At 41.7% G+C, this 21,842-nt stretch overlaps 1 protein-coding gene across 7 annotated transcripts in view; it reads right to left on the bottom strand.

Moving 5' to 3' along the window:
• The window catches only part of cdh23 (cadherin-related 23), a 306,221-nt gene that overhangs the window by 163,583 nt on the left and 120,796 nt on the right, over positions 1 to 21,842 (bottom strand). For all 7 annotated transcript variants that reach the window (XM_034292848.1, XM_034292850.1, XM_020047355.3 and 4 more), the window contains exons 7-9: positions 10,422 to 10,616; positions 10,035 to 10,163; positions 1,398 to 1,476 (exon numbers count right to left, since the gene is read on the bottom strand). In XM_034292848.1, the coding sequence (XP_034148739.1) occupies positions 1,398 to 1,476; positions 10,035 to 10,163; positions 10,422 to 10,616 (403 nt within the window). The remainder of the gene's footprint in view (positions 1 to 1,397; positions 1,477 to 10,034; positions 10,164 to 10,421; positions 10,617 to 21,842) is intronic.

Genomic DNA, 21,842 nt, shown 5'->3' on the forward strand with positions numbered 1-21,842 from the left:
TTCCCACAGAAATGCTCCCACATGCACATCACATCTCCCGCATCCCCCTTTCATCCACTTGTTGCAGTCCTAAACTCTTTCAATATCTTACTCCATACACACGGTGTGTTCAAAATAATCCTTGATAGCCAGCCAGTAATTTAGTTATTATAAGCCAATAAGCTAGTCATATTAGTAATAATACATCTGTGAATCAACAAAAATGTACATTATTTTCTCCTTTCAAACATGGGATAAAAAGCCACTCTCCCTCCGCTCATCTTCCCAGACATGCACACATGCAGGCCGGTCCCAAATCTCTGCAGTCCAAACACAATATGATAAAATAATCAGTAGTTTGTCAGCCATATAGCCACTTGGTTCACCCAAGGCATTAGTGGGTTAATTAGCCTCTAATCTACCAGAGGCATTCAAACCAGTCCCAACTCTTACAAACCATCAAGCTACCACAAAAAACACACTAGCATAGAAGGATGAAGGTGCATTCAGCTTGTCCAAGAAATCAGTATATATGGGAAAACACCATTTGGCAAAAACGGGAGATGGCCAGTAATCTAGAGGGAGACGGCCAGTCCTTCCGCAGATACTCTCTGGCACAAATCAACAAACTGTGACAGACCAATAAAGGATTCCCTGACTATGTCACAGAAAATGGGGCTGCCCTGGAGGTATCCCATTCAAGTAGTAATTCTCAGCTTACTGACAGATATTTTTCCATGTTATCTGACAATTTTCGAACATGGACAAATCCATACTTAGAGGAAGACAAAGACACAATCAGTCTAATGTGTAACTTAGGTGGAATGCAGACGGCCCACACTGCGTCTGACCTGGGCTGAAGTAGCGTGATCCAAGCAGAGCAGGATAGGTACACCTTCCCAAAACGAACAGTTAAAGAGATGGCAAGGAAGGCAGTTAAAATTTTCAAAGGTAAAGAGGGAAACATGGACAAAAACACGTCATTTTTGCTACCTCCATTTGTTAACGTACCACGGAAAATCAAAACATATTTCTGTGAAGCATAGAAAATTGATGTCCACTTTTCTGTCATGGAAGATGTCCGTGCCATCACAAATATCCCAGGAATAACAACGTTTCAAAATGTTTTGTGCTATTAAAGGGCCATTTCTGGTTTTGCGTTGCAAAATGTTTTGCTATCACTATCAACTGAACACAACCTATGTCATATTTATTTATTCCAATTTACATGAAAGGTCTGTGTTTGGATTTGCCTTATAAAGTATGGGAGTATACCTGGTGGTATGGAAATAGAGATGCTTATTCTAAAAGGTCTAGATATTCATGACGTTTAAACGGTTTGATTCCTTGAGACTGCAATGTGATCTCTGTGTGTGTGTGTGTGTGTGTGATTAACACATTGATTGTGGGACACAAACCTGAGACGATTGTGTAGCCGATGCCCCTGGGACTTCCTAGATCCTGGTCAATGGCTCTTATCTTGCGCACCTCATAGCCCTGTGGGTGGACATACACACACGCACAAGCGCACACACACACATATGCGCACACACACGCACGCGCACACAGAAGAAAAAAAAAGGTTGAGATCTTGTATTGTATGTATAATAACCACATTATCTCATCCCAGTGAAGGCCAACTCATTAAATGAATACACATACACACGCACGCACGTGCACAAACACAATGAAGTAGGCATCTATAAAAGCATCTAATTAACCATTTACACCCAATATCCCAATCTATTTTGCACTTTACAGGCAGAAAATGTCAGCCGCCACAAAAGATCAAACCTTATCATGCAGGAGTGAAGCACAAATGGACTCTTTCTATTCCGGAGTGGGTTGTTAGCCTTGCATTGGGCTTATTTCTCTTCTATTGTTTCAGAACACTACAGCAGAGCAGATGAGGCCGCACTTGTGAAAAAAGGAGCATACGACAAAGAGAGGGAGTAAGAGAGGGAGTGAGAGAGGGAGAAAAAAGCTATTTCAAAAGTATTTGATCCACAGAGCTTTCTCGGCCTCAATCAGACACGGTGAAGGGGCTTAAAAATCTCTCTCCCTCTTCTTTTGTCTCACTCGTTCCTTCTCTTTTCCCCCTCACTCTCCTTCCTGCATTCTCTCGTTTTTTTTCCATTTTTCCTCACTCTCCCGTTTCTCTCGCTACCTCTGCCGAGCCGACCGGAGAACACCCTCTCTCAAACCCGTCCTCCATCCCCAGTCCCTCCTTTCCTATCTGCCTTCCATTGATCCTGCAAATTGTCTTTGAGGCGTGTTTATGCTCCACTTCTGCCAAAAGCATCTCCTGTCATTGACCAATTACAGCGGAATCAATTACAGGTCTTTTAGAAGCGAGCAATCACTACACAAGAGACAGATGGAAAGGGAAGAGATGGGGGAGACAGACAGAGAGTAGAAGTAATATGTGCAAAATTCTGCTGCTGTCCACACAAGTGGAATATGTTCAATCAACCGGCATTTAAACCCCACCCCCCCACTCTCTATCTCTATTTGTTCTTCCCAGCTCAGATACCCCACTCCTCTCTCCATGTTTTAAACCTTTGAAATGCTACCCTATCCCTGCCCACATCACCACCAAAAAATACTCTCCATCTCCCTCTCTACCATTTCAGCACTCTGACAGCCAAATTGTGTTTGTCCCAGAAAGGTTTTGAATGTCATCTCTGACAACATAATTCCAAATCAACAGCCAAAACCTCTGACCCAGTGCTCTACTTTGACAAAGCCGTATTCATTCTGAAACTGCCATCAAAGTTTTGCACGGATACCAGTTTGTATGTTGGAAAAAGAGGGAGGGAAAGAGAGACACAGGGTTAGAGAAAGAGAGAGCAGGAAGGGGGAAGATATAAAGAAGGATAGAAAAAAAATGAAAGGGAAGGAGAAATAGATGGACAGATGGAGAATGAGAAATGACCTACAACAGGGCTATGTGTTTAATATCCGATTATGTGTAAATGTCATTGGCCTTGAGGATAGTTGACATGCACTCCATCACTCCAGCCAGGCAGCTTATCACAGGAAAACACTAGCAAACAGAAAATGACAGATGTCTGTTAGAATATGATGCGAGGGCAAGAGTGCGTGAGTGTAAGCATTGGGCACGTACAGCATTGTGGATGTCTGTCGGCGTTTTGGTGTATCAGTGGCTAAGTGCTTTTGTTATACAGTTCATCAGGCCACACATGGACTTGAATGGGTGTGTTTTGTGTGTGTTTGTGCACCACTGAGTGTAGGTGGAAGACCTGCTTAGTGTGCAGGGTAATGTTTCACTTATTCTAACATCAGCTACTCCTCAGGATCTTCCGTAACTGAATTAGGTGTGTTAGTGTAAAGCTGGAAACAAAACCTGCCCACCCAACCTCTCCTTTCTCTCCTTTTTGTCTACTCCCTCTCCATCACAGCCTCTTTGTCTTTCTCCCCTCTTATTTTCTTACAGTCAAAGCGACTCTCTCTTCTCTTCTATTTCTCTCTCGCCCCTCTTCTCTTCCCTGTACTTCTTCCTTTCACTCGCTTTTCCTCTCTCCCTGACCTTCGTGGTGACAGCTGATGAATCGGAGAGTTGGGGAGACACCAGGCGTCGCCGTCGTCACACCCCATTAATATGCATGCAAATGTAGCACTTGACATTTCACTAGCGCAGCGCATAGAGGGCACCAGGAAAGGGGCTGTGCAGTGTGGAGTGAGAGACAGTGAAGGTATGAGAGACCCTCTGTCCCTCCCTCTATGCTTCCTAGGCACATGGGAGACTCTGAAACCATGTGGTAGATTCTATGGTCGGATGAAACCAAAATATGGCGTTTCTTTTAAAGATTCTGTTTGGCAAATGCCTAACACCGAATATCACCCTCAGAACACCATCCCTACCATGAAACATGGTGGTGGCAGCATCATGCTATGGGGATGCTTCTTTAGTGGCAGGGACTGGGATACTAGTCAGAACTGAGGGAAGAATGAATGGAGCAAAATACAAAGAGGTTGTTGAAGAACACCAGACTGGGGAGAAGATTCAGCCTGACAACGAATCAAAACACACAACCAACAATGGAGTGGCTTTGGGACATGTCTGTGAATGTCCTTGAGCGGCTCAATCAAAACCCTGACATCAATCCAATTGAAACTATTTTGTAAGAATTGAAAAATGCTGTTTAACAAAGGTCCCTATCCAACTAAATTGGGGCTTGAGTCCAGATTTGCAAAGCTAGTTGAGATATATCCAAAAGATGTATCCATAGCTGTAATCACTGCCAAAGGCACCTCTACTAAATACTGAGGGGGTGAATACTAATTGTTTTTGTGTTTGCATTTGAAATTCATTTAGAAACCGTTTTAGATTTCATTTTTCACTTTGACATTCTTGAATAATGTTTTGTGTCGATCAGCTGCAAACATGCCTAATGAAATTGATTTTGACTTGTTGCAACACCAATAAACATGGAAAAGTGTGACGGCGGGAATCATTTTAATACATACCGTATTTTAAGTATCAATGAAGAACCAAGTCAAAATACTTTTTTGTTGTGTAAACTTGCAGAAAAAAACACCAAATCAAGTCTCTCTTGGGGCAATACTTTCCACGGTACTGTGACAAAACTAGTTCAAAAGAGCCCCCGGTTTTTGGTTGTGAGAAGAATTCGGAGTGCTGTGCTAGTTTAAGGCAAGAAAACAAACAAAAAGGTATGTTTTCTAGATTTACACCACCTTCTATTCCTAACAACTGTTGGCCATAAAGTATTTGCAATAATTGTGCTGTGTGTCAGTTTATCACTTTACTATGTTTTATGTCTTGAATGAGTAATGAATTTATTTGACAGTTGCCACAGACACTTTCAAATAAAGTGCAATAGCCAGTCTTTACTGAAGTAACAACTTTCCTACATAACCGGTGAATAACATTTAAATAAATGTTTTTGTCATATGAATAAGATTATGCTATAATATAAAATACTGTAACTGCCAATAGCAACACTGTCAAGCTGTCATTAAAGCTTTTTCATCACCTTTCAACCCCTAAGCTTAATTTCTGTCTTTAATGTCTTTATTATTTTTAACAAGCTGTTTCAGAAATACAGTAGAGTTACCTTAATAAACACAACCAACCAATTAGACTATTCTTCTGATATGAAATACCTGCTCCCTGACAATTATTATGGACAATTAAACAAACTAATATCATACATATAACAACAGATTAAATACACACACACACACACACACACACACACACACACACACATACATACATACATACATACATACACACATACATATATATACACACTGAACAAAATTATAAACACAACACTATTGTTTTTGCCCCCATTTATCATGAGCTGAACTCAAAGATCTAAGACTTTCTCTATGTACACAAAAGGCCTATTTCTTTATAAATCTTGATATGCCACACCTGCGAGGTGGATGGATTCTCTCAGCAAAGGAGAAGTGCTCACTAACACATATTTAGACAGATTTGTGAACAATATTTGAGAGAAATAGGCCTTTTGTGTACATAGAGAAAGTCTTACATCTTTGAGTTCAGCTCATGATAAATGGGGGCAAAAACAAAAGTGTTGCGTATATAATTTTGTTCAGTGTATATAAATGTATACAGTATATATATATATATTTTTCACAATAGTCCATGATGGAATGGGGGAATGAGTATACGTGGAACAAATTATGCATAATTATCTAATCAAGATTGCAAATGAAGAATAGGGTGATCCACTTTATTGGATTTATTTATGTAATTACATTCACAAAATGATATGTAAATTAGCTAAATTATATCAGTGTTAGCTATTATACAGCTGAAGTGTGCATCATTTACAATGTCAAGTCACTGTTGCCACAGATGTGATAAAGAGGTCATCCGAACTCAGACCATGGGGGTGGAAGGAATCTGTTATTGGCACACATTAAAAACCTCTGATTCAACAAAGTGGATGTTCGTCAAACCAGTAATGTAGGTACTCCACTCCTCTGCTGGTATATTTAGTAATTTGCACGTACCAACAATTACAGACTGTCCATTTGCTGTTTTTGGTGATGATAACACAAAAATATTTTGGGATTAATGTCCCGTGTTGCACAGTAGGTGGAGAATGGCAAATTTGAAGTCTTAAACTATAACTGATGATTAAAACGTCAGTGGTTACAAGCCAAAGCGAGGATCTGCTTTGCAAACTAGCTAGAAAGATGTGTCGGCACTGAATAATTGTCTCTTGGCCCCCCTAGTTAGTGAATACAATCTACAGCAGACTCACAACTTAATCGCCGGCTCAAAACTGTTCTGCCTGTCTCACAATATAGTTTGTAGTAGGTATTGTATCTTCATTTTACTGATTGTGGATTTCACTGATTGTGGTTAGGATATTCTTATGAGGCTTTTTATTTCCTTACAAAAATATGCTGTTACTATGAATACTATCGGGTGCCATCAAATCACACTTTTTACTTCATAGTAACAGGCCACTAATGTCATGGTTGTGGATATGAAGGCAGGACCCAGGCATATGAGTCTTTACTTCAAAGGCTAACTTGCGTACAATCCTTCAAATATAGGACAACGTAACCTAACACAGCAACAATGACATCCAGCAATGACAGACAAGAAACACTAGGACAACAGGAACTTAAATGGGGACATGATGAGGGGTAAATGAGATACAGTTTTAGATACAGACTAAACTGGACACAGATGAAATCAATCAAAGAACAATGAAACAGAACCAAAGGACACTGAACACAGAAATGCTACAGCCAGGAGGGCACAGGCTGTGCCTGGCTGTTACACCTAATAAATAAACTTGCTCAAAACATATAGCCTACAGTAGCATATACTAATAAAAAAAACATAATGTCATATTTAATTTCAATATTTGATACTTATTTTACTCAGGCATTTATAAACACAACCAAATTATAATTTCAACAACAGACATGTTTGCTTTATGACTTATAAGTTAATTTTGTCTGAAAAACTGTCAAAAGGATTGAGAGACATGAACTGGATGATGCACTTATAGAAAAGATAGTGATAGTGAACAAGAGAAAGGGGAAAATGAGAGGAACAGAGAGAGGACAGCGTGAGGAACAGAGAGGGGACAACGTGAGGAACAGAGTGGGGACAGCGTGAGAAACAGTGTGGGGACAGCGTGAGGAACAGAGGGGACAGAGTGAGGAACAGAGATGGGACAGAGTGAGGAACAGAGAGGGGACAGCATGAGGAACAGAGTGGACAGAGTGAGGAACAGAGAGGTGACAGCGTTAGGAACAGAAAGGGGACAGCGTGAGGAATAGAGAGGGGACAGCGTAAGGAACAGAGAGGGGACAGCGTGAGGAACAGAGAGGGGACAGCGTGAGGGACAGAGTAGACAGCATGTGGAACAGAGTAGACAGCATGTGGAACAGAGAGGGGAAAGAGTGAGGAACATGGAGGGGACAGGGTGAGGAACAGTGTAGACAGGGTGAGGAACAGAGAGGGGACAGCGTGAGGAACAGAGAGGGGACAGCGTGAGGAACTAAAGGAAAAATATGGTGAGGGGACAGAGAGAGGAACTAAAGGACAAATATGGTGAGGGGACAGAGAGAGGGACAGGAGAAAAGGGACAGAGAGGGGGACATGGGGAAAGGGACAGAGAGGGGGACATGGGGAAAGGGACAGAGAGGGGGACATGGGGAAAGGGACAGAGAGGGGGACATGGGGGAAGGGACAGAGAGGGGACAGGGTAGTAAAGAACAAAGAGAGAGAGAAAGGGTAAGGGATTATAGAAGTGAGGGTAAGACAGCCCGAAGTGAGAAAAGGACAGTGAGAGAAAGAGAGAGTAGATGAATGAATGAGATATTCATTGGAAAAGATAAAGAGAGAAACAAAATCAAGGACATACAGTGCCCCTGTGTGTAATTCAATTTTTCAGAGAGTAAGAATCACTGACCAGTGCATTGGCCTTCTGGGACCTTAAATGTAAAGTCATGTATGACTGAACAACTATTCAGCAGGAGCCAGGTTTTCTAAGAGGTTTGTCAAAAACAAATGGTAACATAACAGAGCAATACATTATTTTCTGGGTTTCCCAAGTTCTCTACTATACTCAAGGTTGCAAAGTGTGGATGCAAACTGATCCAAAACTGAATTGAGACCCACCAGGAAATCCAGGAAACTATATATGATTCATATATCGCTTAGAATTCAATTGATTAGAAACCACATTATCTACCATAGTGGTAAAGAAGGTAATGCAACCCCACTCAAAATAAATTAAAAGTAATTGGCAACACGTGAGAGAAAGACCCCCTAGGGAACAACATGTGAATCTCCACTTTGACCCCCAGCAAAATTTGCCTACATTTACTTTAGTGGTCCATTGTGTTCCAGTTTTTAACTACAAATAGCAACACTTTTGACATCTGCTATGCATTCGCCTGAAGAGTTACCGAAGTAACTAGCGTGCTAAGTAGTATGAATAAATGTTGTTTGCCATCCCAAAACAAAATAAAATTTATTTATTTAAAAGAGCACTAGACACGGTTTATCCAACATGTTTAGATATAGTTGTATGCCTGTCTAAAGAAACCCAAAACAAAACCTAAAGAAAGCAAGACAATGTGAGCATATCCACGGGAAGTCGCTCCAGTATTAATGTTAGGGAGGTGGACAGCTTTTGGATGAAGAAATGTGGTCTTCAATGAAGTATATAAAGTAGTGATGTATATACTGTTGTGAGTTTAGGAGGATGGCTGGCTGATCATACGTAATACATCAAGTATAATATGCACTCACTCACTCTCATATGAGACTGGCATTCCGATCTGATATATTCCTGCATGGTTTTATAGAGACAATCCATGATCAGACAAACCCCCTATATTTTCCTCTTCGGATCTACATGATTCACGTCAATGACCAAATTTGTGATCAAAACAGCAGATACAGAAGAAAAGTGACAGGTTGCCCAGCCTGTACTCTAATGATAATCAGGGTCATTAGCTGGGAAGCGGTAAAGTGAGAAGAAAGGCATTCACATAATATTGTTGAAAAGACTGGTGGATAATCTACAATACCTGAGTAGCCAGCAGAATTATGTTAGTTTACATCACCATACTTTTTCACCTCCCAATTTTGTGATAATGCCATTTCCTCTTTGAGAAGATCAAAAACACATTTCATCCAAAGCACATCTCACCAAGCTGTTCTGCTTCTTATCACATTGCTTATTCAACCAGCACTTTCCCAGGACAAGTTGACATTCCCCGGCCAAAAACTTTGATTCAGCTCAGAAGCACCTGAACTAGATGTGTATCAAAGGACACGTCTCAACTTTTGACCCAAACCTGCTGCAGAGGTTTTGCAGGGGACATGAGTGTCGGGGCCGATACTTAGACTGCTGGACCACACTAGAGTATGAAAAAGGGTGATCTTTAAATACAATAAAAATCATAAATTGTCTTTATTTCCGGTTTGAAGGTTATTGTTATTGACTGTGTGAAGATTATGTAAATTCTATTTCGATTCTTTACACTGCACAGTAAATAGGAGGCTTTTTGAGCATAACTTAAAGAAAAAATTGATTTGTCATTTGATCCTGCAGGATAACTTGCAATCCGAATGGAAACGGAAACATTGATTGATTAATTGACCAGTAAAATGAACTAGAACACAAGCATACACACACAACGGAGAAAGGAGTTACCCACACACATACACACACACCTCCCTCTTTTTCACCAGTGTGGGCAGACAGAGCATTACGCAAATCACATCTCCTGTGAGACGCAGATATAAATCCTGTTCCTTTGACCTTTGGTGGAGGCCTTACCCCAGAGGAAGTGCCATGTAAATCTAACACAGTGATTTGGTTCACCCCTAACCTAACAAATCTGTGGGGATCAGGGCAGATAGAAGGTGAGGAGGGGCCTAAAGAGGGAAGAGAGAGAGTGACACAGAGAGAGATTCTTCTCCCAAATGGACCAAGCCTGGCACGGATTGATCTTTATGAGGAAAAAAATGCTAAGGAAATGGAAAGGTTGGTGCTGACCACTGGGACGTTCTCCTCTATGTTGGTGCTGTAGGGCAGGTTGGTGAAGACGGGGTTCATGTCCTGGATGTCGGTGATGAGGATGGCCAAGTTAGCCAAACTGGACAGGGGCCGCGTCTTATCCTGGTCCTGAAGGGAGAACGGAGAAGCATGGTCACAACTTGGTCCTGTTCATTAAGAACACACATAACACGGAGGGATTTGCTCCTTTTTATTTCAACTTTGGAAACGCTACCATGTGACGCAATGAATGCCACCCTGCCTTCACAGTAACATCCAAATATCCCCCTGGCACTGTTCATTTATACTAAGCAACAACAAATCAAATAGCCACATAGACAGTGGTAATGCGTGTTAGATGGTAAAGCACTATAAGGTTTCCCTCACCGTGGCGTTGACAGTGAGCTGGTAGGATGTGGTGGTCTCGTAGTCCAACGGCCTGATGACAGTGACTGTACCCCGGGCTCCGTCGATGGAGAAAAAGGCGGTCGGGGGCTGGAAGGAGAAGAGCACGCTCCCACCAACGCCTTGGTCTGGGTCGGTGGCGTTCACCTGGAACACGGAGGTGCCCACCGGCGTGTTCTGGAACACAGCGAGACATGGGGTACCCAGGTAGGCATTAAGACAGTCCTACAAAAGAATGAATGGATGGCAATGGCTTTGATTACACAGGCAAAGCAATGGCTTGTTCCTCAGAGCCAGCAAGAAGGCAGTTATGTGTATTAGTGTATGAGTTTCCTCACCCAGGGAACCAAACAACATACACACATATACAGGAGTACAGACTGGAGCAGAAGGGTTGTATACTGGTGATGAGTGTTGGGGCAGGTAAACGAAAGGTTGCCTGTTCTAAACCCTGGATCCAAAAAGGTAAGCAAATCTATTTTTGTTAAAAGCCAGGAACTGTCTGAAGACAGCACCATTACAACATTGCTAGTGGTAGACAAGGACAGAATGTGCTAAATCCACATTTATATAAAACGGGTAGAAAGCATAGCATGTTCTACACAGTAATTTTTTGTTGAGGTACACAAATTCAGATTTACAGGTCCAAAATATGCATCCATCTACATGGAGGAATATTTTGGGGTGAATTCCAATGAGGCTATTTAGATAACAGTTTGGAGTTGATTTAATGTGGTGAACAGAGTCTTACAATATTAGTCTTTGTGAAACAGATGTGTTACTGGAACAATTTAATTTGTTTTTTCAGCCAATGTTTTAGCCTTCTGACATCTGCCATAACAAGTGAATTTAAGGGCTTTTTGAATTCCATCGTCAATCCAGAGTTCTCTGAAACTGTAGCAGTCCAGGTGTTTTCTGTGAGGCCAAGGTTAATTGTCCAGGTAACAAAACAACTTTACACAGGTAATATAACTATTATTCCTGACATAACTGACTGGCTGCCTAAGTCCATATCCCCAGATGTCACGACATTCCACTTTACATTACACACTGACTCTCTGTTGCTCTCCATCTCTCACCAACCCCATCTCTCTATACTGACCCCTGTCCCTCAATTCTACCCCATCTCTTTCACAATAAAGCCATCACCCCCTTCTCTTTTAAACTCACACCATCTCCCTAACACAGTCACACGTCGTCCTCCTTCGTACACATCCCGACCTCTGCACATGCAATGCTGCATCACCAACACTGAGGACAGGTCAATTCCAGTGGAACAGGCAGGAACCTGTATCAGAACACAGTTGGTGTACAGTGGCATTCTATACATGTCATTAGACCTCAGGCTGTGTGATTCACAGCGCTGCATGCAATTTAACTGATAGCTGTTCTGTGTGTCTGCAACAGGCAATAAGAGAAGATTTCGCCATAACTGCCAGTAACTGTGATGGGTTCTGAAAGATGGGGCATAGAGGCTTATCATTTATACAAGTTGTCTGTCACAAAAGCAGGTGGAACGCTCCTGTGAGTTCAGTCATGCATGTCACATTTGTATATTACGAAACACGTACTACAGTTCACACTCAACGTTTATGATCACCATGTCTGAAGAGATGGGGTGCCAAGAAGTAATGCTTGCACTTCACTGTTGTAGTTTTTTCCTTGTTCCAGCACTGACTTTACAGGTAGGTAATTCATTGGGAAAAGATATGATCTTTACTTCCCTTGCGACAGCCTAAAACTAAGATGGTGTTTTATAACCTAGCTACTCATGTTGGCAAAATAAAACTTTCAAATGACATAATCTGATCCAGTGTGTTAGTGCGCCCACTTGGGTACCCCACTTAAACCCCAGTCAAACCCATGTCATTGTCTAGTATTTATATTTTCCAGGAATATTTTTATGTTCTTATAATAATTATATATTTTTTATATTTTTGTTATTATAATAATTATTCAGAGTATTTTCAGGATTACTCAGAATAATTATGCAAAAAACATTTAATTTTAATGTAAAATGCTCATGTGAACAGTTTTCGTCCTCACCTTTATTTGAATAATGACCAAAAATCTCAATCAGGTCCCTTTAGATTGCTATTATGGCTATGCGTTTTTATAATTGTTCCATGAGAAACATTTAGTTTTTCCCAATCCATATATGTGAAACAGCTGTACAGCTTGAAAGCGATGATGGAGGACTGTCTTTTCAGAGGTCATAGGGTCATCCACAAAATCAATCAATCATTATTTACCACAGCCACCCATCACACAGCAAGACTCAATCTGTCAACAGTGATCAAATAACACTGTCACAAATAACCAAAAAACAACCACCAGTGACACAACAAATAGACCGAATGCAAAATACTTAAAAATATGTTTATAGAAACCAAGAATGAAGCTGTACTCCCGCTCTCAGACACATCCTCTCTCATATGTACACATACATTTAATGTATCCTATTTCTAATGTTAGGTACATTCCAAGAAAGTAATTATCAATTAAATATTATCCCTCAAAGTTCCAGAAAGGTCAATATAATTTGAATTCAATACTCAAGGCTTAACGGCTGATCATGTAACTATTCAGATACTAGTGATGGATCTTTGATTGGTTTGTTCAAACAATATCCATATTAAGCAATGGTGACGGATAAACATTTCCACTGCCCAATTCCATTTTTCTTATTTTGTCCACTAGGTAGCCTAATAAACACAGACTCCAGGTGTTTATTGCAAAATAAATTATCGGTTTTCAGAATAAAAGACTAGCTAACCTTGCCTACTCTATCTAGCCAGAAATCAGGCAGATGGAATGATTAACCATATTCGTTGATTAATAAGGATATACTTCAGAACAAACCATACATGGACCGTGATTCCGCAGTTCTACTCAACATAAAGACAAGTTCAAATCAGGAAAAAGCTAGCCCATTAGTCCATTTCTGATATGGGTGCATACAAAAGTACATCCTAAAATGTAGAATTTCTATTGGTCAAAAGAAGATGCACCTTATTCTGTGGTCAAATGAAAAACAACTGCCTTTATCCTCTTCTGTTGGCATCTCTATCACACGTGATAATGTATACACAAATGAGCAATTGCAGATGGTGCAAGCAAAACTCCTTGGTCATTTCCTGGTTATTAAAATTCTGACTGGTATAGGGAATAAAGGTGATTATTGAATTTTTTTCTTGATTGCTTGATCACTTTTAATCCAAGCAGAGTTCGCAAGATCCCGGATACAGGCGGCCGAAATGAGCTTTCTCCGCAGGATGGCTGGGCGATCCCTTAGAGATAGGGTGAGAAGCTCGGTCACCCGGGAGGAGCTTGGAGTAGAGCCGCTGCTCCTCCACATCGAGAGGGGTCAGCGGAGGTGGCTTGGGCATCTGTTTCGGATGCCTCCGGAACGCCTTCCTGGGAAGGTGTTCCGGTCCCGTCCCACCGGGAGGAGACCCCGGGGAAGACCTAGGACACGCTGGAGGGACTATGTCTCCCGGCTGGCCTGGGAACGCCTCGGTGTCCCCCCGGAAGAGCTGGAGGAAGTGTCTGGGGAGAGGGAAGTCTGGGCATCTCTGCTTAGACTGCTGCCCCCGTGACCCGGCCCCGGATGAAGCGGAAGAAGATGAATGAATGAATGAGTTCACATTTTCTAAACAATTAAAATGCAGGTTCAAATGAAAAATACTGTCGATAATGTCTATATAAATGTCTATACAGTTTTGTTCAAAGGCATTCTTGCATGCAGGACCAGCTTCAAATACCCCCTCAGCATTTCATACGATTGAGATCTGGACTTGTCATTCAATAACCGCCCATTTCTTCTTTGTGAGCCATTCTATTGTAACGTTCCTTGTGTATTTTAGATGTGGCAAGATCCATGTTTGTTTCAGCTTCTGATTCTAGACAGATGGCTTCTTACAGTATTCTCCTAAAATAATATATGGTACAATATAGAATTCATAGTTTACTCCATGGTGGAAAGTTGGCCAGGACAGAACACATTGCTCCAGTAGTTTTGGTCAATAGCAAGGTTTTGTTGTGCAAAAGTCAGTCATATCTTGACATTCTACATTGAGAGCAGAGGTTTCTTCCTTTCTAACGCCCAGTGTTGGTGAAGTCTGTTTCTGACAGCTGACTCGTGCACATTGACATTGAATGTGGGAAGAGAGGCCTGTAGATCCCCTGATGTTACCCTGGGATTTAAGTCAACTTTTGGCTTGAATGTGGTAGGATGACTGGTCCTATGTAGATTGTCAGTGGTCTGGAATTTTCTCCATTTGTAGAAAATTCCATTGATCTTTGGAATGTACTTCAAATTGCTAGGAAATGGCTTTGTAACCCAAACCTGACTCACAGGCATCAACAATAATTCTTCTGAGGGCCTCAGATAGGTATTTTTATTAAATGTTTTGTGATTTTTTAAACTGGGTTACCCTCATTAACAAATTTGGTTGGAATTTTGCTCAAACATAAATTTGTCCAAACCTGCAACAAAAAATACTTTTTAACATTTGATCTGCAAAAAATGGGCTGGACCCACTGCCCAGCCACTGTCATTGAAAGGCTATGATTGGCAACATGGTCAATGATTGTGGCATGAATGTCTACTAATACTATAGATCTTTGTATTCCTCTGTCAACTACTCTTGCACCACACATTTCCCTTCCCCTTCATTAGTCCATTCTTGAAAATAGCAACACAACTTGTGAAAGCAATGAAAAAATGCCTGTTTCTCAAAAGAGGTTTCAAGAGACCAACCCAACCACAGTTTCATTAAAAGTATCACAGCAATGGAGAAAAACAACAAGAATAGTTGGACATACCATTGATTCCTAAATAAAATATATTCAGAGGACACATGCTGGTATAACTACGCAAATACCATCTGCTAAAGTGTAAAGCTTGAACATGTGATTCAAAATCTGACATCGGCATACACAGATCCTGCAGGGAAAATCAATACTTTTGAATGTGTGCGCGTGTGTCAGTTATAGAGAGAAAGCGTGAGGGAGAGACTGTGTGCGTGTGTCCGTTAAATATTTGCACGATACAGAGTGTTTTGATATATTTGAGAGACTGTGATTATGAATATTTGTGGAGTGCGCACGTGACTGTTCAGGGACTGTGTGTGTGAGTGCTATGTGCATGGAGCGTGTGTGAGATATGGGATATGGGGGTATCCTTCTCCCTCCCCATAGCCTGACAGCCTCTATCTCATTCCACACAGCAGCTTGCTTAACAATGGCTCATTAACACAACTTCACTATTCCCACACAGTGTTGAGTGCCACCAAGGCACACTAAATAACCTACACACACAGACGCACATACACCCAGGAAGACACTCAACGTCTACCACTTCCCCAAACACACACACATACAAACCCACACGGACACCCAGGAACACACACACCAGTTTGCATGCGGTTTCAGAGCTCTGAGTGCTACAGTGACTAGTTCAGGGCCATGCTAAGCCCAAATGACCAGCTGAGATGTGTCACAGTGAACTGTTGAAGTACTTAGGATTGCAAGCCGAGAGAGAGAGAGATGAGAGAGAAGCAAAGATAGACAGACAAAAAGGGTTGAGGGAGAGAAGGAGAGTGAAAGGAGAATGAGCGTTAAGCTAGGTGTAGTTTTCACTGGATTCAACATGGCATACTGTTCTATAATGCTGAACGGAGACGTACTTAAAAGCAATTCCTTGATGATGGTCAAATTGCCACCAAACTAGAAAGACTTTCCAGCTGTTGTAGGTAGATTTAGTGAGCTAAAACGGTTCCACCTGAATTTTCACATAGAGTTGTGCTCAAAAGTTTGCATACACTTGGAGAATTGATAATATATGTACCATTTGTAAAGACAACATAAGTGAGCAGGCAAAACACATGTCTTTTATTTCTTATAGTATTAACATTCAACTGTATGTCATAGCAGAATGGCACAATCATAAAACAAAACATGCAACAAAGAAAAGAATTAACTGACCCCTGTTAAAAAATATTGCATACCCTTAGTTCTTAATGTGTATTGCTCCCTTTAGCATCAATGACAGTGTGCAGTCTTTTGTAATAGTTGTCTATGAGGCCCTGAATTCTTGCAGGTGGTATAGCTGCTCATTTGTCTTGGCAAATGGTCATGCAAACTCTTTGGTCATCTTGCATGAACCGCACGTTTGAGATCTCCCCAGAGTGGCTGGATGATATTAACGTCAGGAGACTGTGATGGCCACTCCAGAACCTTCACCTTTCTCTGCTGTAACCACTGGAGGGTCAACATGGCCTTGTGCTTAGGGTAATTATCGTGCTGTAAAGTCCATGAGCGTCCAATGGGCAGATTTTGTACAGAAGACTGCTAATTGTCTGCCATTCTTTTCTGATAACATGCTGCTTTCATCTTGCCATACATTTTCACAAAATTCCATGTGCCTTTAGAACCCCCCCCCCCCCCCAACATTTTTTAAAAAAAAACATCAGTGAGCCACCACAGTGGGGACCCCTCTCCAAACATAATGCTTATGGTTGTGACCATAAAACTCAATTTTGGTCTCGTCACTCCAAATTAAAGTGTGCCAGAAGCTATGAGGCGTGTCAAGGTGTTTCGGGCATATTGTAACCAGGCTTTTTGGTGGCTTTGATGCAGTAAAGGCTTCTTTCTGGCAACTCGACCATGCAGCAAATTTTTTGTTCAAGTATCGTTGTATTGTGCTCCTTGAAACAACCACACCGTCTTTTTCCAGAGCAGTCTGTATTTCTCCTGAGGTAACCTGTGGGCTTTTCTTTGTATCCTGATCAATTTTAATGGCAGTTTTGGCTGAAAACTTTCTTGGTCTACCTGACCTTGGTTTGGTATCAAGAGATCCCTGCATTTTCAACTTCTTAGTGAGTAATTGAACAGTACTGACTGGCATTTGGAAGGCTTTGGATATCTTTTTATATCCTTTTCCATCTTCACAACATTCCATTACCTTGTTACACAGGTCTTTTGACAGTTCTTTTCTGCTCCCCATGGCTCAGTATCTAGCTTGCTCAGTGCATCCATGATAGACCTAACAAACTCATTGACTATTAACACTAAATACAATCAAAAAATCCATAGGTGTGGGAAATTCACCTTTAATTTCCATTTTGACCTGTGTGTGTCACCTTGTGTCTGTAACAAGGCCAAACATTCAAGGGTAGGTAAACTTTTGATCAGGGCCATTTGGGTGACTTCTGTTATCATTATGTTTTAAAAAGGAGCCAAACAACTATGTGATATAGAATGAAGAAGAAATAAATAGAAATAAAACACAGTTTTTGTATTTGCATGATCAGTCATATTTTCAAAATCAATGCCAAAATGTCTAAATTTCTGCCAGGGTAAGCAAACTTATGAGCACAACTGTATATGCACACATGTTCAGCACATCATTGGTCTCTCTCTGCAATGCTGTGTGAGTGTATCTTGGAAGATGTCACTCATATGGTGGGGGGCTGAGGCTTATTGGCTGGAACTCAAATTGCTAGTGGGTTTACCCACTTAGAAAAAAGGGTGTCACCAGGAATATTCTGCAGCAAGCACCCAATGAACATTATTAAGACATTAAAACAATGTAACAGAACTATAACAAAAGTATTCCGTTTTGCCATAGCTCTCATTGGTTTTCATGCATTTTATACATTTGCTTTCAAGTAATCCATTTGTTGCCAAAAATTCAGGGAGACAAGCTTTGCCAATGGTCAAATGACAGGGTAGAGCTAGTGTGGTAGGATATGGAAATAATTACATTGAAACATTTCTATAAAGTATGAAAAAAATATATATATCGCATGGGACATTATTACCTAATCAGCCGACTACATATACACTGAGAGATCCTATCCTATATCTGAGACACTGTTAGTCCGCTGATAGGCCAGACTTTTAATTTTACAATGGGTTTCAAAGGCCTGTCCATCAGATCATTGATTGGCTCTTGGTGCCACAGATTAGCAGTCAATAGGGGTAACCAGGCGCGAAGACCAACGAAGTGAAGCTTTTAGTAGCCCATAAGTCTGTTCAATCACTTGTCCATAAAGATGCCCGACAATAAACACGACTCGCGGATTGATGGTTGGACACTGAACGACAGTATCTTAAATGTGTTTCAAGAGTCTGAGCGAGGGACTGCCTGATTTTGAAAGTAGCATATACATTTTTTAGGAGAGCCCGGGTGAAAAGGAGAAAGATAACAGAGAATGTAAGGCAGAGAGACGGAGAAATGCAAACAGAGCCTTCTCTTATCTTAAGAGGCGCCGCAGGAATCCCTCATCTCTCTCAAAAAGGTTTAAAATCCCCAAGCCCAAAAGGAAAAAAATATATATAAATGTTCGGTGTGCCCTCGAGCAAGGAACTTAACCTAATTGCTCCTGTAAGTCACTCTGGATAAGAGTGTCTGCTAAATGACTACAATTTTATGCAAATGTAAGTATAATGACATACAGAGAGAAAGAGAGAGATACAGAGAGATACAGAGAGAAACAGGAAGGAAGGGGTGGAGGAGACTGGGGAAGGAGAGGGATGGATGTACAAAGAAATAAAAAGAAAATGTGAAAGAGGGAGAGAGGTGGAAAGAGGGAGAATGAGGAAGAGTGTGAGATCCGATGAAGCTTTTAACGAGAGAAGCGGGCGGTCTACACTGGCGGGACTTCCCTTCCACCGTTAACGGGACCGGCTGCTGTATAATGTATAAAAGGGTCAATTTACTCCTTTCTTCCCTAGGCCTTCCCCTTTACTTGAGTCTCCCCTTATCTCTCCAAACCTCCTCCTAGGCTCTGGAACCCCGGCTCTCCTGTGGAGATTGGGCAGGGTGAAGCAGCGTAGGGAGGGAGCTCTGAAGGGGTTCTGGTGTCACCCGACATAAAACAGGACCGGCCTCTGTGAATCCCTGACCACTAAGAGAAACCTGTCTATTTCTCGCTAGACATGACCTCAGCCATTCTACATCGTGAGGATACCGACTGCCATTCTCTCTCTGGCTCTTCATTTTGGGTCATGTTGGAGTCCTGGGGGGAGTAGGAGGAGTCTGGCTGAAGAACTTCCGTTTTTGTGTTAGTGAGCTCCATACAAATGAGTTTGTTGGTCTGTAACGATGTATGTTAAGGATATTAGAGCCAGGCAGCACTGTGCATAGGTGAGTGGGGGTTTCTGTGACCAGGATAATAACGGGATTTCCTTTATTTGCAAAGCGCAATACCACACTCCTCTGTGGATCTCTCACTAGAGCATGACAGTTGTTGGAACCAACCATACATAATGTATCCACATACGAGTTGCTTTGGACAAAAGTGTTGTCTAAGTGGCATGCTGTTACAATATTATACAGTAAACTGTATGTATGATATACATTTAAGAAGTGCTTTATTAACAAATTCAAATAGTATTTATGAAGTCTCATTTTCCCCGCCCACACGGTAACCCAGCTATTCTCCGAGTGCAGTTACCGCCAATTAGAAACAGCAGTGCATTCCATTTAGGAAATTGCTCATATTCAAAGAATACAGTGCACAATGCTGAATACTTGTCCAGCTGCAGACGCACGTTGAGTTGACGGCCTTTTCTTTTTTTCTTGTTTGAATGTGCCAATGTTAAAAGGGTGTAATTTCTTGGGGCAGTAACGGGACAGGGGTTGTACAAAGGACTGTGGGCGGAGGTGTCCCGTGGGGTGCAGGTACAGAGGTCCAGCTGCTCGCGGACAATGAAGCCGTGATTACAGCCACCTTTTTCTAAGACGGCTCGGTCTCCCAGTTCCCCCTCCACCCCCTCCACTTCCCATGGCCTCCTCTGGCTTTCTGCTGGCCTATGCATTTCAAACTGGGCTGTGATTGTGCCAATTCTCTGCAACTCCTTTATTACTTCATTCATTCTTGAACTCCCTCATCTCTTCTCTTTCAGAGCTACAGTTGGTTTCGCCGCTAAGTTATCATGGGCTTTGAACAAAGGTGAGTGCAATTGGGAGTGGGGTGGGGTGGGTAAGAATGTGAATCAGGTAGATTTGAAAAGCTTAGGTTAAATAATGTATGCAACATTTTGCTCAGACATAGCGTAGTGATATGAGAACCACACTAAGAGCTTACAAGAGAAAATGGGATGTGCTTTTCTTTAATGTACTGACTTACAGGATACAAAAGAAGTTCTGATAAGGAAGAACTAACTCCACATTTAGTGAATGTGAGTGCAAATTAGTTGTTGTTTTGTTTTTCAGGGATTCGTATGTTTGATGTTAAGGCTGGCCTATGTAATGTCTTACATCCTTCAACTCTGCATTTTCCGGTATGTAACGCAGAAGTCAGACGATAAAGAAATATATAATCTACTCCTGAAACAGATTAAATAGTGGCGGCCACCCTGGGAACCAGTCCATTAATCACTGAAGCGAGACAATCAGCCATATTTCAACTCTGAAATGAGCTGATCAATAATTCAGCATGTTATTGAACTGGGTCTAAATGTCCTTCATCTGCAGGGCTCCCTCAATGGATGGTAGAACTACTAAGGAGTGACCCTCTGGAAAGATGGGAAGAAGGGGTTACAATATCCGCATCCTCATTGTCCCAACTGGTCCCGCGACCTTCTAAGAGATGTCGGCCAATCAGCAGCAGCAGATAAATCAAATAGGTGGAAATGGTGGAGAGAACACAGAGAAAACGGGACAGAGCAGAAAAGAGGGGAAGAAAGGAAAACTGGGCGCAAGCGGGGTGTTCACATTCACACTGCAGCTAAATTGCCTGGGATCCGATTTTCAATTATCTACCCATTTTTATACTTCATTTTCTCTTTTCTTTTTGTTCCTTTTCCACTTACCACTCCCCTATCCACCCTCTCCTTCCGTCTCGACGCCGATGGCCGGAGTGAGGGGAGGGGAAAGAGAATGAGAAAAAGAGGGATGTTAAATGAAGTGAGAGAGGGTTCCAGTCTGTCTTTAGAAGACTAATGGAAGCTGCCCCACAAGTGTCAGCTGGAGCGAAAGAAATAGGGAAGAAGGAGAAAAGGTGAGGGCTCAAATCACTGTACGCAGATGCAGAGATGCTATCGTCCAGTGTCTTATTCAATCTGTGACCATCACCTGTGGGGTGCGCACAGTTCAAATGTGCATCTTCCCTACATTGCCTAGCCAACACAGCTTCAGTGTGCGTCCTCCAAGCATTTGGAAGGGCTGACAGTTCAAACTTTGCTTAGAATTTGTACATGACATCCCCTTGAGTGCGATTAACTTCATAGTCTCTATCGTTGCTCGACTATGTCATCTTTAGCTGAAGCGCAATTTCAAATGTGAACCTACAATAATATCCATGCCAATGTATGAGTATGGTGACAAATCAACTTGATTGCAGACAAACACACTTGATTCTTTGAGCCACTACTAAAAATCACACATGAGAT

This window comes from Esox lucius, chromosome 6 (genome assembly GCF_011004845.1).
Source record: "Esox lucius isolate fEsoLuc1 chromosome 6, fEsoLuc1.pri, whole genome shotgun sequence".
In the NCBI taxonomy this organism is placed as follows: Eukaryota; Metazoa; Chordata; class Actinopteri; order Esociformes; family Esocidae; genus Esox; species Esox lucius.